General features: G+C 43.2%; 1 protein-coding gene across 4 annotated transcripts; it reads left to right on the top strand.

The window, feature by feature from the left end:
• Positions 1-1,670: 1,670 nt before the first annotated feature.
• LOC140729949 (uncharacterized) lies at positions 1,671-12,779 on the top strand. Of its 4 annotated transcripts, none has more exons than XM_073050123.1 (7): positions 1,671-1,829; positions 2,970-3,314; positions 4,715-4,834; positions 5,000-5,073; positions 9,222-9,263; positions 9,354-9,396; positions 11,787-12,779. In XM_073050123.1, exons 1-7 carry the CDS (start codon positions 1,781-1,783, stop codon positions 11,813-11,815), a joined length of 702 nt encoding a protein of 233 aa, XP_072906224.1. In that variant the 5' UTR covers positions 1,671-1,780; the 3' UTR covers positions 11,816-12,779. The 4 variants fall into 4 exon arrangements, 3 of the variants coding, with proteins under 3 accessions (XP_072906224.1, XP_072906223.1, XP_072906222.1); XM_073050122.1 differs by having other exon boundaries at positions 5,000-5,125; positions 11,787-11,806; XM_073050121.1 differs by having other exon boundaries at positions 5,000-5,125; positions 9,222-9,396.
• Positions 12,780-15,776: the final 2,997 nt, after the last annotated feature.

The following is a 15,776-nucleotide window of genomic DNA, read 5'->3' as shown; positions in this document are numbered from 1 at the left end:
TAGCCCAGGAAATTACAGACCAGCGAGTCTTACTTCAGTGGTTGGTAAGTTGATGGAGAAGATCCTGAGAGGCAGGATATATGAATATTTGGAGAGCTATAATATGGTTAGGAATAGTCAGCATGGCTTTGTCAAGGGCAGCTCTTGCCTCATGAACCTGATTGAATTTTTTGAGGATGTGACTAAACACATTGATGAAGGAAGAACAGTAGATGTAGTGTATCTGGATTTCAGCAAGGCATTTGACAAGGTACTCCATGCAAGGCTTATTGAGAAAGCAAGGAGGCATGGGATCCAAGGGGACATTACTTTGTGGATCCAGAACTGGCTTTCCCACAGAACACAAAGAGTGGTTGCAGATCGTTCATATTCTGCATGGAGGTTGGTGACTCAGGGATCTGCTCTGGGACCCTTACTCTTCGTGATTTAAATAAATTACCTGGATGAGGAAGTGGAGGGATGGTTTAGTAAGTTTGCTGATGACACAAAGGTTGGAGGTGTTGTGGATAGTGTGGAGATCTGTCAGGGGTTACAACAGGACATTGATAAGATGCAAAACTGGGCTGAGAAGTGGCAGATGGAGTTCAACCCAGATAATTGTGAAGTGGTTCCTTTTGGTAGGTCAAATATGATGGCAGAATATGGTATTAATGGTAAAACTCTTGGCAGTGTGGAGGATCAGAGGGATCTTGGGGTCCGAGTCCATAGGACACTCAAAGCAGCTGTGCAGGTTGGCTCTGTGGATAAGAAGGCGTACAGTGTTTTGGCCTTCACATTCATGGAACTGATTTTAGGAGCCAAAAGGTAATGTTGGAGCTATATAGGACCTTGGTCAGACCCCACTTAGAGTACAGTGCTCAGGTCTGGTCGCCTCACTACAGGAAGGATGTGGAAACCATAGAAAGGGTGCAGAAGAGATATACAGGGATGTTGCCTGGATTGGGGAGCATGCCTTATGAAAACAGGTTGAGTGAACTCGGCCTTTTCTCCTTGGAGCGACGGAGGATGAGAGGTGACCTGATAGAGGTGTATAAGATGATGAGAGGCATTGATTGTGTGGATATTCAGAGGCTTTTTCCCAGGGCTGAAATGGTTGCTACAAGAGGACACAGGTTTATGGTGCTGGGGAGTAGGTACAGAGGAGATTCAGGAGTAAGTTTTTTACACAGAAGAGTGGTGAGTGCATGGAATGGGCTGTCGCAATGGTGGTGGAGGCAGATATGATAGGGTCTTTTAAGAGAGTTTTGGATAGTACATGGAGCTTAGAAAACTAGAGGGCTATGTGGAAGCCTAGTAATTTCTAAGGTAAGGACATGTTCAGCACAGCTTTGTGGGCTGAAGGGCCTGTATTGAGCTGTAGGTTTTCTATGTTTCTGTGTTTCTAAATGTAGTCGATTCCTGTTAATCAGACAATTGGAACAGCCACTTAACTGGGACACTTTTAATGAATAAAATCTAATCGACAAAATAACCTAGATTCTCTTCCTTTATTTGGGATAGTATGCCACTTACTTATGACTGTTGCTGAATGGTTTTTAACTGGCATCAGTGATTGTATAGCTGTTAGACAGCACATCATGTTTTGAAAGATTAGTTTTTAAATAGCATCAGTAGTGCGTATGCTTTTGTCAAGCAGTTATTTTTATCACTGATATTTGGTGAGAACTAAACTGTAAGAAAAATCAATCGTTTTGCTCACAGCAGTTTCAAGCATTCAGGTTTAGAGGTTTCAGGAACAGCCAGGAGTGAAGATTAAACAATTTCACAACTTCAACAAGTTATGACCTATGAAAAATTTGAAGGTATCAACAATCACCTTGAATATTACAGTGAGTATTAAGATTTGGAGGATCATTGAAAGCATTGTGTGAAGGCAGTTCATTATCTACACTAGGTGTCTGTGCTGACTAAATTCATTTACAGTCAATCAAAAGAACAGCGTACACTAGATGAATTCCTACATCTCTAACTGTTCGGAAATAATGCACAGGTTTATAATACTGTAATAGTATCGATGGTGTTATAACTCGTTCCGCATTTTGTTTAGATGCCTCATTTTTTACTTAGTTAAACAGTGGTTTGTCATCTTAGTACCTTTTTAACCATTTCCTTGAAACTTCAGCTAACTGGGGCAGCCAAAATATACTGATCCTGATGTGTCTCAATTAAGCAGAATTTACTGTAAATAAGAAATATTGTGAGTATGAGTTGTAGAGTCCTTGAAAGTGAGTTCATAGTTGTAGAATCAGTTCAGAGTTGAGGTGACTGAAGTTATCTACACTAGTTCAGGGGTAATAACTAACCCTGAACCTGATGGTGTGTGTAGCAAGGCTCCTGTACTTCCTTCCCGATGCCAACAGTAAGCAGAGAGCATGGACTTGATAGTGGAGGTCCTTAATGACAATGCTGCTTTCTTGTGGCAGTGTTCCTTGTAGATGTGCTCAAAGTTGGGGAAGGTTTCCCCCATGATGGACTGGGCAATATCCACTACTTCTTGTGGGCTTTCCATTCTTGGATATTGTTCTTTCAATACCAGTTTATGACGCAACCAATCAAGATACTCTCTACTATCTATAGAAGTTTGTCAGGTCCAAATGACATGCTGAATCTGCACAAACTCCTGAGAAATAGATGTGCTGCTGTGCTTTCTATGCAAAATGCATGTACTTACATGCTGGACCGAGGACAGATCCCCTGAAATGTTAACGCCAAGGAATTTAACGTTTCTGACACTTTCCACCTCTGAGTCCCAAATGAGTATTGACTCATGGACCTCCAGTCTGGTCTCTCTGTTGTCAAGAATCAGCCAACAACAGTGATATCATCAGCAAACTTTATCGATGCATGGTGGAAAGTATATTATCCACCTTGACGTCTTAGTTACACCGTTTGAGATCAGGACCCCACACAGCAACTCCGTCCAGCAACCCCTCAAGCTGGGGTTGAAGTGATGATATTCTCCCTTACAGGTGCAGACGTTCCTGTCCTTATCCAGTCCCCGAGCATACAGCGTGTCACTGAGGGTCACATGGCGTGGTTATGGTGTACCATGAGCAAAGCCAGGCTGGAAGGCACCGACGTCCACTGGTATCGGAAACTACCTGGGCAGGACATGGAGTGGGTTCTAACACACAGGGCAGGAGGCAGCCCAGAGTGGGGACGGGGTTTCACTGGGAGGTTCCTGCCCTACAGAGACACGTCCAACAGCAGCTTCACCCTGACAGTCACAGACGTGGTGCACAGTGATTCTGCTGTCTATTACTGTAGAGTGTGGGGAGACATCGATGGGAACGGCACCCAGCTCATCGTAACCAGTGAGTACAAGTTCTATTTATTCAGCAGTGTGTTCCTGAATGTATTTATTAGATATAGTAAGCACAACGTTGTGTGGGGAAAGTCACGTCTCATTAGCTTGATTGAGTTTTCTGAGGATGCATTGAAGATAATTGAAGATTGGGAATTGGATGTTGTTGCATTAAGAGAGACCAGAAGCTGTAAGGACAATGAATTTACTGAGAGAGAGCTGTGCAGGTAGACCGGAAGCTGTAAGGATGACGATAAGGTAGACTGAGAGACCAAATGTTCACCTTCATTAAATAAGATGTATGTCCATTCCAGAAATTGGAAATGGGGCATAGAGCCTGGTGGGACATGGCCTTCTGCTTTTGTATCTTCTGATGAATGGGAGGGGAGAAGATAGAGTGATTGGGGTGGGACATGGTCTAGATCAGGTCAGAGACTGAACAACACCAGCTGGCGAATTTACCAAGACAGTGTGGACGTATGAAAAGGAAATGTTGGTGACAATGCATTTGAGTTTTTTGGGGTTGCACATATCTGAAATGATGAGGGTCATTCAGTTAGTATCGTACACTGGAGATTCAGAAATCCTTCCATAGCTTCAGAGTAGGTGGCATTTGGGAAATTACATTGATCAGATCTGTGATTGATCACTGGACAGAGACCAAGGAATGGGAAGAGTGGGTGATTGTCCAGCTGGAAGACTGTCAGTAGTGACTGGGATCAGGGCTGGGCCTCAGCTCGAACAATCTGGATCAATGAGGGGACCAAGTGTATCCAAGCCTGTCGGGGATGCAGAGGTGGTGGCAATGTGATTGGTCAGGAGGGTGCAGAGACGTACGGGGATGTAGACACACGGAGTGAATGTGCAAGGTGAAGACAGTTGGAATATCATGTGGACAAATGTGAGATCATTCTGTTGGGAGGAAAAATAGAAACAAAGAGTAATTTCTGAAAGGAGAGAGACTGAGGGACGTTCATGTCCTGGGGAATCTGGGTGGCCTTGTACACAAAGATCAAACCCAGCAGACAGGTACAACTGGTGATTCGGAAAGGAACCCTTGTCGATTATTGTGGATCGATTTGAGTACAAAAGTAAAGATGCCTTGCTGGAATTATGGTCTCCAGTGAGACGGCAACGAGGAACAGGATGACTCTGAGGGTTGTGCTTTATTCAGTCACCCACTGGGTTAGTTGGTGCAGCAGCTGGAACAACATCATTCCTTCAGGGATTGGGTAAATGCTTGTAAAGAACTTTTCACAGGACTCTGGGGAATGAGGAGACTGGGATCAGTGAGCACCTTTTTCAAAGAGCTGGCACAGGAGGATGGGCCGAATGGATTCTTTCTACACTGACAGTGAGCTTCCCAGATGTTTACTCACTGATGTGATTTCTTTTCTGTTCCTCAAACAGAGATGTCCCGAGCCCCATCGTACCTGGCCTGGCTCATTGTGGCTGTCGTGCTGGGAGTTCTCGCTGTCACTGGAGGCATTTTCCTCATCGGATGCAGAGCGTTTAGAAACCACCCGTCCCGTACGTGTGACTAAATGGTTCATTCTGATCAGATTGTTGTGTGGAGTTATTAAAATGTAAAGGTCGGGGACTGATTGTGAAAGAGCCCATCGTTGTGTTGTGACACAATGTGGGACTCACAGCTCAGATACGGATGTTAATGATACTTTATACTCTATTTCACAGACCCACCCACAGCAACTGATCACCGGAGCCCAGAGGCAGTTTATGAAAATGTTTCCATGGCCAGTGGGGTCCCAGTGAGTTCTGATGCTTTTCTCAGAGAAGTAGGATTGTGTGGGGATCGCTCTGGTATGTTCTTGTCTTCTTACATCAGGGATATTCCCCAGTGACATTGTGGTTCAGTGAATATTTCTGCAATGTCTGAATGATTTGCAACTGTATGTGGTGTAACTGTTCCTGGATATTGACCACAGACCGTACAGCTCTACAACACAGGAGCAGGCCCTTCTGCCCATCATGACTGTGTCAACCAGAATGTTACATGAAACTAATATCAAGCAACACTAAGATTGGGGTTTCAAACCAAAAACCTTCATCAGGGCTTGAAAGGACAGACGCAGAAGCCAGAATGAGAAGATGGAGGAGGGGGAGGTGTACAAAGTAGAAGCTGACAGGTGAAGCGAGGGGCATTTGGGAGGAGAATGACATATGAACCTGGGAAGTCATAGGTAGAAAAGGTAAAGGTATGATGAATAAGTAACCTGACAAGAGTGGAGAGTAGACCATGGGATAAAGAATTTCCATTCCAAGTTGTTACAAGTCAATTTACATATCTAGGTGTAACAATTACTAAAAACTTCAAGAACTTATTTAAAGAAAACTTAAACCCCTTATTAAATTATGTGAAAAATACGCTTTCTAAATGGCCTCCTCTTTCTTTATCCGTAATTGGCCAAATTAATTCGATTAAAATGAAGATTCTTCCTAATTTTTTTTATCTTTTTCAGGCTTTATCTATTTTGATTCCTAAGACCTACTTTGATTCTCTAGATTCAATTTTAACATCTTATATTTGGAATAATAAACAAGCTCATTTAAGTAAAGTTTACCTACAAAGAAATAAAGAGATGTGTGGATTGGCCCTACCCAATTTTAGGTTTTACTATTGGGCTGCCAATATAAGGAATATTACTTTTTGGTCCTATTATATTTATCGTAAAGATTGCCCATCATGGGTATCCTTAGAAGTTAATTCTGTAAAAAATTCTTCTATTGTCTCTCTTCTTGGATCACACTCTTCTTTTTCAGCAAATAAAACAACAGGTAACATAATTGTTAAGCAAACTTCAATTTTGCTTGAGATTTGAGATCTGGTCTCAATTTAGAAAATTTTTTGGTTTAGCGAATTTTTCATTATCATCTCCATATTCTCCTTAATTACTTGTTGTCCCTTCCATGACTGACAAAGTCTTTAAGGATTGGGATGAATTAGGTATTAAGTGTTTTTGGGACCTGTTTATCTCAGGATCTCTTGCTTCATTTGACCATTGTCAACTAAATTTGCACTGCCAAAAACACATTTTTGCAGATACCTTCAAATTAGAGATTTCTTACGTTTCCAATTAACTACTTTTCCTACAGGTCCTGATAAAAATTTACTGGACGATCTTTTAAATTTAAAACCTTTTGTAAATGGTTCTATTACTGGTATCTATAACTTGTTGATTGATTCTAGACAAGACATTTTAGATAAAATAAAAAAAGCTTGGGAGGATGACCTAAATTGTCAGATTTCTGATGAAAGATGGAATAAAATTCTTAAATGGGTTAATAAATCATCTTTCTGTGCTCGTCATTCTCTTCTACAATTTAAAGTGGTTCATAGAGCTTTTATTTCTAAACAGAAGCTGTCCAGTTTTTATCTGAACGTTTCTCCACTTTGTAATAAATGCAACTCTGCCATTGCCTCTTTAATTCATATGTTTTGGTTTTGCCCTAAAATTGAAAATTTTTGGCGGGAAGTATTCCATACCTTCTCACAACTTTTTAGGGTCCAATTTGACCCAAATCCCCTTACTGCTTTGTTTGCTATTATTGCAAATGACTATATAACTTTAAATACTCATAATGTACAGGTTTTAGTTTTTACCCCTCTTTTAGCAAGGAGAGCAATCTTGCTTAAATGGAAGGAGTCTACTCCTCCTACACATCTTCAATGGCTACGTGATATTATGTCTTATTTAAATTTAGAGAAGATCCGCTGCTCAGTCTTAAATTCAAAACAATCTTTTTATGATATCTGGGGACCTTTCCTAAATTACTTTTCCAATTTATAAAGTTTAACAGTGCGCAGACTTCTATGTATATTTCTATCTTCTCTTCTTAAGCGAATATGTTTTTTTCCTAGTTATCCATTATCATCCATCAGCTTTTTTCTTTGGTAGTTGGTAGGGTGTTGACTTTTTTTTATATAAAGAATTTTTTTTTATGATGTATGACCAGTCTTTAAAATTTTGATTACAGAGTGGTATACCTTTATGTGTTATGCTATAACATTTTGATCAATTTTATTACAATATATGAATGTACACAATTTATGTTGAGATTGTTACGTACCCCGTAACTGTGTGTCGGACCAGCAAAGATAGAAGTATCCGTTGGAGTCTGGTGGTACTATATTCAAAAGTGTTTATTAGTAAAGTAAGAAAAACAATACCAAAAATGCAAATATACATATAACACAAGTTAGCAATAATAAACCTAAAAGTGTAGGAATAATAATAATCAATAATAAACAAGCTCTATCGATGTCTAGGGGTAAATGAATTGACATAGAAAAGTATAAAGTTCAGTTCAGTTCATGCGTGCTGATGTAGTTATAGTTGTTGTGTGGTAATCATTGGAGAGAGAGAGAGCGAGCGAGATGTTACAGCTGCAGCAGGAAACCCTTCCCATGGCTTTTTGATTCCGTTGCACCATTGTGGTCATTCGGTTATGACCCCTCCGTCCTTCAGCTGGACCGTTCTTCTGTGGTGGACTCGTCACTCTGGCATGAGTGGACACACACACAAGTCCCCACCGGCCCTGCTGTTACACTGAGAGCTTTACTGACCGATCTCCTGGTTTGGTCTCCGAAGCTCCCACCTTCCTTGTGGGTTCACAACACTCAGTCAGTGTCCACTGGTGTGTCTGAGGGTGTCTCCCCAGACCTGTCTTTTATCCCTACTAACGGGGTCTCTGCTATCCATCAACTCTGAATGACTGTGTCCATCAAATCAGGCCACTCCTGCTGTCTCCTGAGGAATGTTAACGAGAAAAGTAAAGTCCTTGTAGTGAAAGTGAATAATTCCAGGAAGAGTCAAAATACAATAAATCAACAGTCTCTCTCTCTCTCTCCCATCTTATCTGTAGCAAATGTTCCTGCCTGTGTTTCATCTCTCTCTCTCATAAGCAGCATAGCAACAGCAATAGTTTGTGGTTATCAGGGAGGGGGGATGGGTAACTCTGCACCCCATTGTCCATCAGGTCTGTTCATCACTCATAACAAGATGTATCTATGTGTTGCACTCTGTAAATCTTGTTTAGAAAAAGAAAAAAAAAGAAAAGTGGATGGGCACTTGGGGGTGCTGATAAGCAGATGAGAACGTAAGAAGGGAACCGCTGTGGGGAATGGAAGAAGAGGGGAGGGGAAGGGGAAATTACTGAAATTTAGAGAAATCAATGTTCATGCCATCAGGTTGGGGCCACAAAAATGGAATATGAGGTCCCCAATGTGAGAGTGGCCTCATTGTTGTAGAAGAAGGGGCTATAGATCGACATGCCAAAGTGAGAATTGGATTGGAATTTAAAACTTTGCCATTAGCAAATCTTCCTTGTTGCAGACACAATGAGGATGCGTGATTAAGTGGTTCCCCAGTCTATCTGGGCCTCTCCATTGCAGAAGAGGCCTCATCAGGAGCACTGGACACATTGGAGAGTCCCAACTAGATTGGGAGATCCAGTAGTTGACCACAACATAATTGCAGGTAAAGTGTTGCCTCACCTGGAAGGATTACTGGGGCTCTGAACAGAGGTGAGGCAGGAAGTTACCTGGCAGGTGGCACCTTTTTCCTTTCCATGGAAACTGGTGAGGTCATCCAGCATTTTGTGTGTGTTACTCTGAATTCCAGCATCTGCAGAATTTTCTGTTTATAGAACTAATCACATCTCCCTGAGTATGATCCATATTCATCCATGTTCATCCATCTGCCTAAATGCCTCTTAAATGCTACAGTCATGCTTGTTTTCAGCACCACCCCTGGCAGTGTGTTCTCTATGTGAAGGTACACCTCTGTGAAAAGATTACTTGCCCCATACATCTCCCTTAAACTGTCCTACTGTCACTCTAAAGCCAGTGTTGACAATGTTTAGACCAATGTAATGGTTCAATTGTGTTCTGTTGTAGGGTTCAGGAGGTCAGCAGGTCAAATCAAACAGCACCTACATGGTAAGGAAGGTCACCTCTGGAACATTGAAACTTTTCCCACAGCATGGGCTGTCAAGCTGCTGTTCACACCATTTCTGTGTTCTCTACTAGGCTGTGCAACGTCCCACTCAGCCCATCTATGGTAATCTCCAAGGTACGTAGCAACATCTTTGGACAGGGTGACTAAACCATATCAACTGCTGTGGAAGAGTTGGGAATGTGGAGAAGTCTTTAGACAGGAACACCCAGTGAGCAATGACCCCAGTGTGGTAATGGGTCAGTGGGAGCTCAGTCTGATGATCAATTGGATCAGGGTGTGAATTAACACCTTTTACTGAATTAGTTCACTCAGCCATGTACACACATCCTCACAGTCCTGGCAAAGCTGAGAATCTAAAAGACCCAGTGTTGTTCATCACCTCCATTGGTTTCAAGGCTGAACAAGTATTGTCCCTGATATTTCCAACAGGAGCTGTTACAAGAGTTGTTGGAATTTGGAAGGTGATGATCGAGGCAAAACTCCCACTCACAGTCAACTTCCTCTTCTGGACCAATCAGTAATCCCTCATGATGATTTCAGGGAAGGGACATCAATCCCTGACCAAGTTCACAGTGTCATCTGAACCAGATCTACTGGAGAGATGGGGTAGGGTTCAACGTTCTCAGCCATTTTCACAATTGGATCGCAGTGCTTTCAGTTCAGACAGTGGAGGAGTTCAGATTCATGTTCAAGTTTCTTGTCACAGATGAACACACCCAGGGTGTAATCACCATGAAGGTCAGCTCACAGCACCAGCACAGTCCATTAAAAACATAATAAATCTGCATTAATGTGAAACTAAATTAACATAAATTATACATCAGCAACAAAATAAACATAATAACATGAGCACACATTGAAAGAATGGGAAGAAAAGCAGTACAAGTCGTGTTAGAGTTGTTCAAGTGGGTCCAGGATCCTGATGGCAGTGGGGAAGAAGATGTTGTTGAACGTCCATTTGAGGGTCCTGTACCTCTTGTGTGAAGGCAGCATTGAGCAGAGGACACAGCCCAGAAGGTGGATGTTGCCTTCCTGAGGCATCGCTTCATTTAGTTACTCTTGATGATAGGGGGAGTTGTAGTTGTGATGAAACTGGCTGAATCTTTCATTCTCTGTAATTTCAAGTCCCTGCACACTGGAGATCCCACACCAGAATGTGATACAACTAGGTGTGATCACACTATCCCCATGTGTTTCTGTACACTGGAGATCCCACACCAGAATGTGGTACAACTAGGTGTGATCACACTATCCCTGCGTGTTCTTGTACACTGGAGATCCCACACCAGAATGTGGTACAACTAGGTGAGATCACACTATCCCTGCGTGTTCTTGTACACTGGAGATCCCACACCAGAATGTGGTACAACTACGTGTGATCACACTATCCCCATGTGTTTCTGTACACAAGAGATCCCACAACAGAACGTGGTACAACTAGGTGTGATCACACTAACCCCGTGTGTTTCTGTACACAAGAGATCCCACACCAGAACGTGGTACAACTAGGTGTGATCACACTAACCCCGTGTGTTTCTGTACACAAGAGATCCCACACCAGAACGTGGTACAACTAGGTGTGATCACACTATCCACGTGTGTTTCTGTACACAAGAGATCCCACACCAGAACATGGTACAACTAGGTGTGATGACACTATCCCCGTGTGTTTCTGTACACAAGAGATCCCACACCAGAACGTGGTACAACTAGGTGTGATCACACTATCCCTGCGTGTTCTTGTACACTGGAGATCCCACACCAGAACGTGGTACAACTAGGTGTGATCACACTATCCCCGTGTGTTTCTGTACACAAGAGATCCCACACCAGAACGTGGTACTACTGAGTGTGAATTTACTGAAGGGCTGTCTATGTTAATGGAGTTTGTTCTGGTGGATGTAGAGAAACTACTTGTTCTGGTGGGGAATTTCAGAAAGTGGGGTTACAACATCACTGGAGGCCAGAAACACTAGTTACTGTGGAGATGTGCAATCCTCTCCCAAAACAGGTGGGAAGTCCCGGTCGGTGCCGAGTAGAATTTGCTGGTTATGGAAAGTGAGGGTTGACTGGAGCTGAGACACATCAGCCACCATCTGATCAAGTGACAGAATGGAATGGAGGGGCCGAGTGGTCTGTCTCCCCTTTGTGCAGACCGTTCATGACCCCAGAAATGGGTCGAGCATCAGGACATTAGTGTTGTGATACTGATAGAGACTCCCACCCATGGGTGCTTCATCCCTCAGCACACTGCACCCAGCAGGAGCCCGACATGGTGGTCAGTTCATTATCTCTGGCCACAGGTCTGTGCTCAGGCTCAGCAGAGGCGACTCGGCCCTGTGACCCAGATCTCTATGAGTCAGACCAGCAGAGTTCAACTAACCCTGAGACACGAGCCCTCCATGGGTCAGATACTCGGGGAAACCACTCAGGCAGTATCTGCCACTGAGTTTAATTCTCCTGTTCTTCACCGGCTCACCTCACACAACTTGTTTTTGTTACAGCTGACATTAAACCACCATCTACCAGCTGAACCACAGTGGGAATCATCTGTGTGGCCTCGCCTGGAGGGGAGGAACCCCGGATGGATTTCTGCACAGACACACTCATCAGACGTGGAAAAGTTTAAGGCCCAGACGTTCTACTCATTCGATGTGTGAGACAAGAATTTTACCAGAGACAACATTTGGGATGTTTCTATCAGGGGAAACCAACCCTGGTTGAATGTCAGGAAGGAGGCAGTGAAATGTGATTGGAGCACGTTTGTTAGAACATAGAACAGTACATCACCGGTCTGGCCATTTGGCCCACAATGCTGTACTGTTCTTCGTGACAATTTGTACTAAATATCCTCCTCCTGGGCATCATCCATATCCCTCCGTTCCCTTAAATGTCATTTCGAACATCGGACACAGAACAATACTGCACTGAAGCAGACAGTTTGGACTTGATGTGTTGAAAAATTAAAATTCACAATCAAATGCCCAGTGAAACTAATCATTTCTGCCCACACAATGTCCGTATCCCTCCATTCCCTTCAATGCCATTTAGGATAGGACTAAGAACAACACAGCGCTGGGTGGGGGGTATTAAACAGGTGACCTGCAGAAGAGCAAATGCACCTTACACCTCCTTTGGTAGAGTTGAATGTCCACGCTGCCACCCACAACTCTATTTCAGCCTCTCAATATTTGATAGATTTCAATGAGAATCCCCTTATTCTTCTGAACTCCAGTGAACACTGGCCCAGAGCCAGTAAAACGCTCCTCATTCCTTAACCTTTTCATCACCAGGATCATTTTTTGGAAACTCTGTTGGAGCCTCTGAAATGCTAGCACGTCCTTTCTGAAATGAGACTCTGAAACTGGTCACCACATTCCAAGTGCAGTCTAACTTATGCTTCAAAGCCTCAGCATTACACCATCGCTTTTATATTTTAGCCTTCTTGAAATGAATGCTAACATTGCTTTTTCATCCCTTTTTACAAAATGTTGTGACTCCCCTGTTGACGTCAGCTTCTAATAAAGAGGAAGTTTGTTCTGAAGGGAACTGCAGACTCAATGTGATTTCTTTCCACGTACACCACACCCCTTGCCTCCCCTGATGTATACAACGTGATTTTACACACCTCCTCAGACTCCTTTATCACCATCTTCTCCTTCCCGTAACCAGCATAACCCCATTTTGCATGCCTCCTTGGTCCACCGATTACTTCAGACTCCTTTTCACACCACCTCCTCCCCTCCCGTAACCAGCATAACTTCATTTTGCAAGCACTCCCTCCCCATTCTTCAATTACCTCAGACTCCTTTCTCACCACTTCACTTCCTCTCTTTGGTTGGCTCACTTCTCCATTTTCAGACCTCGTGCAGGGATTTGATCTGCACTGCCTTTCCTCCCACAGGTGCTGCTCGACCTGATGAGTTCCTCCAGCAGGTTGCTGTTGCTGTGGGTTCCAGCATCGGCCGTCTATTGTGTTCCTACAGAGAGGGATTGAATTGAATTAAATTGACGTTATTATTTACATCCTTCACATACATAAGGAGTAAAAATCTTTATGTTACGTCTCCATCTAAATATGCAATTTATAATAATTTGCTTGCTTTGGTTAATATGGTTCCTCAAATCCATTTACGGTTACATTTCAACTCTGTAAATGAGTGACACTGAAGCTGCAGTATCTCTCTTTCTCTTACACTAAAAGCCTCTGCTTTACATTTGCCCTATTGGTTATCGCTGAGTTTCAAGGCAGTACAGACAGGAATCTCAGCAGTTTGGAGGAACAGAGAGACCATTAGGTTTTCAAATAATTTTATAGGGTTGCAAGGAAAGCATTTGGTGTGTTGGCCTTCACAGGTTGGGTGATTGAATTAAAAATCTGTCAGGTAATGTTGCACCTCTGTAAAGCACTAGATAGACCGCATTTGGATTATTGTGTTTAATTGTGTGCCTCATTTTAGGAAGGATGTAGAAGCCTTAGAGAGGGTGTAGAGGAGACTTACCATAGAAACATAAAAAACCTACAGCACAATTGATGCACCATCAATTACTCTAGGAGACTGGAAGTGAACGATAGGCTATTATTAACAGCGAAAAGGGAGCACGACATCTCGAAGACTGAGGGAGGAGCAGTGCCCCAATCGCCTTTATCCAGGGGTCTGTGGGAGGAGCCGCAGGAGCAGTCAGCAGAGGGGCGTGTCCAGACAGGTATACATAGTTTACCACAACAATACAGGCTCTTCGGCCCACAATGCTGTGCCGAACATGTACTTACTTTAGAAATTACTTAGGGTTACCCATAGCCTTCTATTTTTCGAAGCTCCATGTACCTATCCAGGAGTCTCATAAAATACCCTATCGTATCCACCTCCACCGTCATGGGCAGCCCATTCTACGCAGTCACCACTCTCTGCGTAAACAAACTTACCCCTGACATCTCCTCTGTACATACTTCCAAGCACATTAAAACTGTGCCCTCTCATGTTAGCCATTTCAGCCCTGGAAAAAAGCCTCTGACTATCCACATGATCAATGCCCCTCATTATCTTATATGCCTCTATCAGGTCACCTCTCAACCTCTGTCATTCCAAGAAGAAAAGGCCAAGTTAACTCAAACTATTCTCATAAGGTATGCTGCATTTAGTTAGGCCACATAACTCTAGTTAGGCCACACTTGGAGTACTGTGTCCAGTTCTGGTCGCCTCAGTATAGGAAGGATGTGGAAACATTGGAAAGGGTACAGAGAAGATTTGCCAGGATGCTGCCTGGTTTAGAGAGTATGGATTATGATCAGAGATTAAGGGAGCTAGGGCTTTACTCTTTGGAGAGAAGGAGGATGAGAGGAGACATGATAGAGGTGTACAAGATATTAAGAGGAATAGACAGAGTGGACAGCCAGCACCTCTTCCCCAGGGCACCACTGCTCAGTACAAGAGGACATGGCTTTAAGGTAAGGGGAGGGAAGTTCAAGGGGGATATTAGAGGAAGGTTTTTCACTCAGAGAGTGGTTGGTGTGTGGAATGCACTGCCTGAGTCAGTGGTTGAGGCAGATACACCAGTGAAGTTTAAGAGACTACTAAACAGGTATATGAAGGAATATAAGGTGGGGGGTTATGTAAGAGGCAGGGTTTGAGTTTTGGCACAACATTGTGGGCTGAAGGGTCTGTAATGTGCTGTACTATTCTATGTTCTATGTTCTAGTTCTATGCTCTCCAATCCAGGCAACATCCTTGTAAATCTCATCTGCGCCCTTCCTGTAGTGAGGTGACCAGAACTGAGCACAGTATTCTAAGTGAGGTCTTACCAGGGTCCTATTTAGCTGTAACAGTACCTCTTGGCTCTTAAACTTAATCCCACTTGCTTGATGAAGCCCAATGCACTGTATACCTTCTTAACCACAGAGTCAACCTGCGCAGTAGCTTTGAGTGACTCTGACCCGAAGATCCCTCTGATCCTCCACACTGCCAAGAGTCTTCCATTAATACCATCATATTTGACCTACCAAAATGAACCACCTCACACTAATGTGGGTTGAACATCATTTGCCTCTTGTCAACCTAGTTTTTATCCCATCAATGTCCCACTTTAGTCCTGACAGCCCTCCACACTATTCATAACAACCCCAACCTTTTTTGTTATCAGATAATTTACTAACTCATCCCTCCACTTCTTCCTCCAGGTCATTTATAAAGATGATGAAGAGAAGGTGTTCCCAGAACATATCCCTGAGGCACACCACTGGTCATCGACCTCCATGCAGAATATAACCCGTCTATAACCAATTTTTGCCTTCTGTGTTCAAGCCAGTTCTGGATCCACAAAGAAATGTCCCCTCAGATTCCATAAAGGAACAACAGCTGAAACCCTCCTGTCCTCTTCTTTAATGTCTATATGCTCAAGCTTTTCAATCCACTGTAAGTCCTCAACAATCGCCAAGCAACACACAAAAAATGCTGGTGGAACACAGCAGGCCAGGCAGCATTTTGTGTGTGTTG

This window comes from Hemitrygon akajei, chromosome 7 (assembly GCF_048418815.1).
Source record: "Hemitrygon akajei chromosome 7, sHemAka1.3, whole genome shotgun sequence".
NCBI lineage: Eukaryota > Metazoa > Chordata > Chondrichthyes > Myliobatiformes > Dasyatidae > Hemitrygon > Hemitrygon akajei.
Note: the sequence above shows the minus strand (reverse complement) of the source record. Positions and strands in the feature narration are given on the sequence as shown.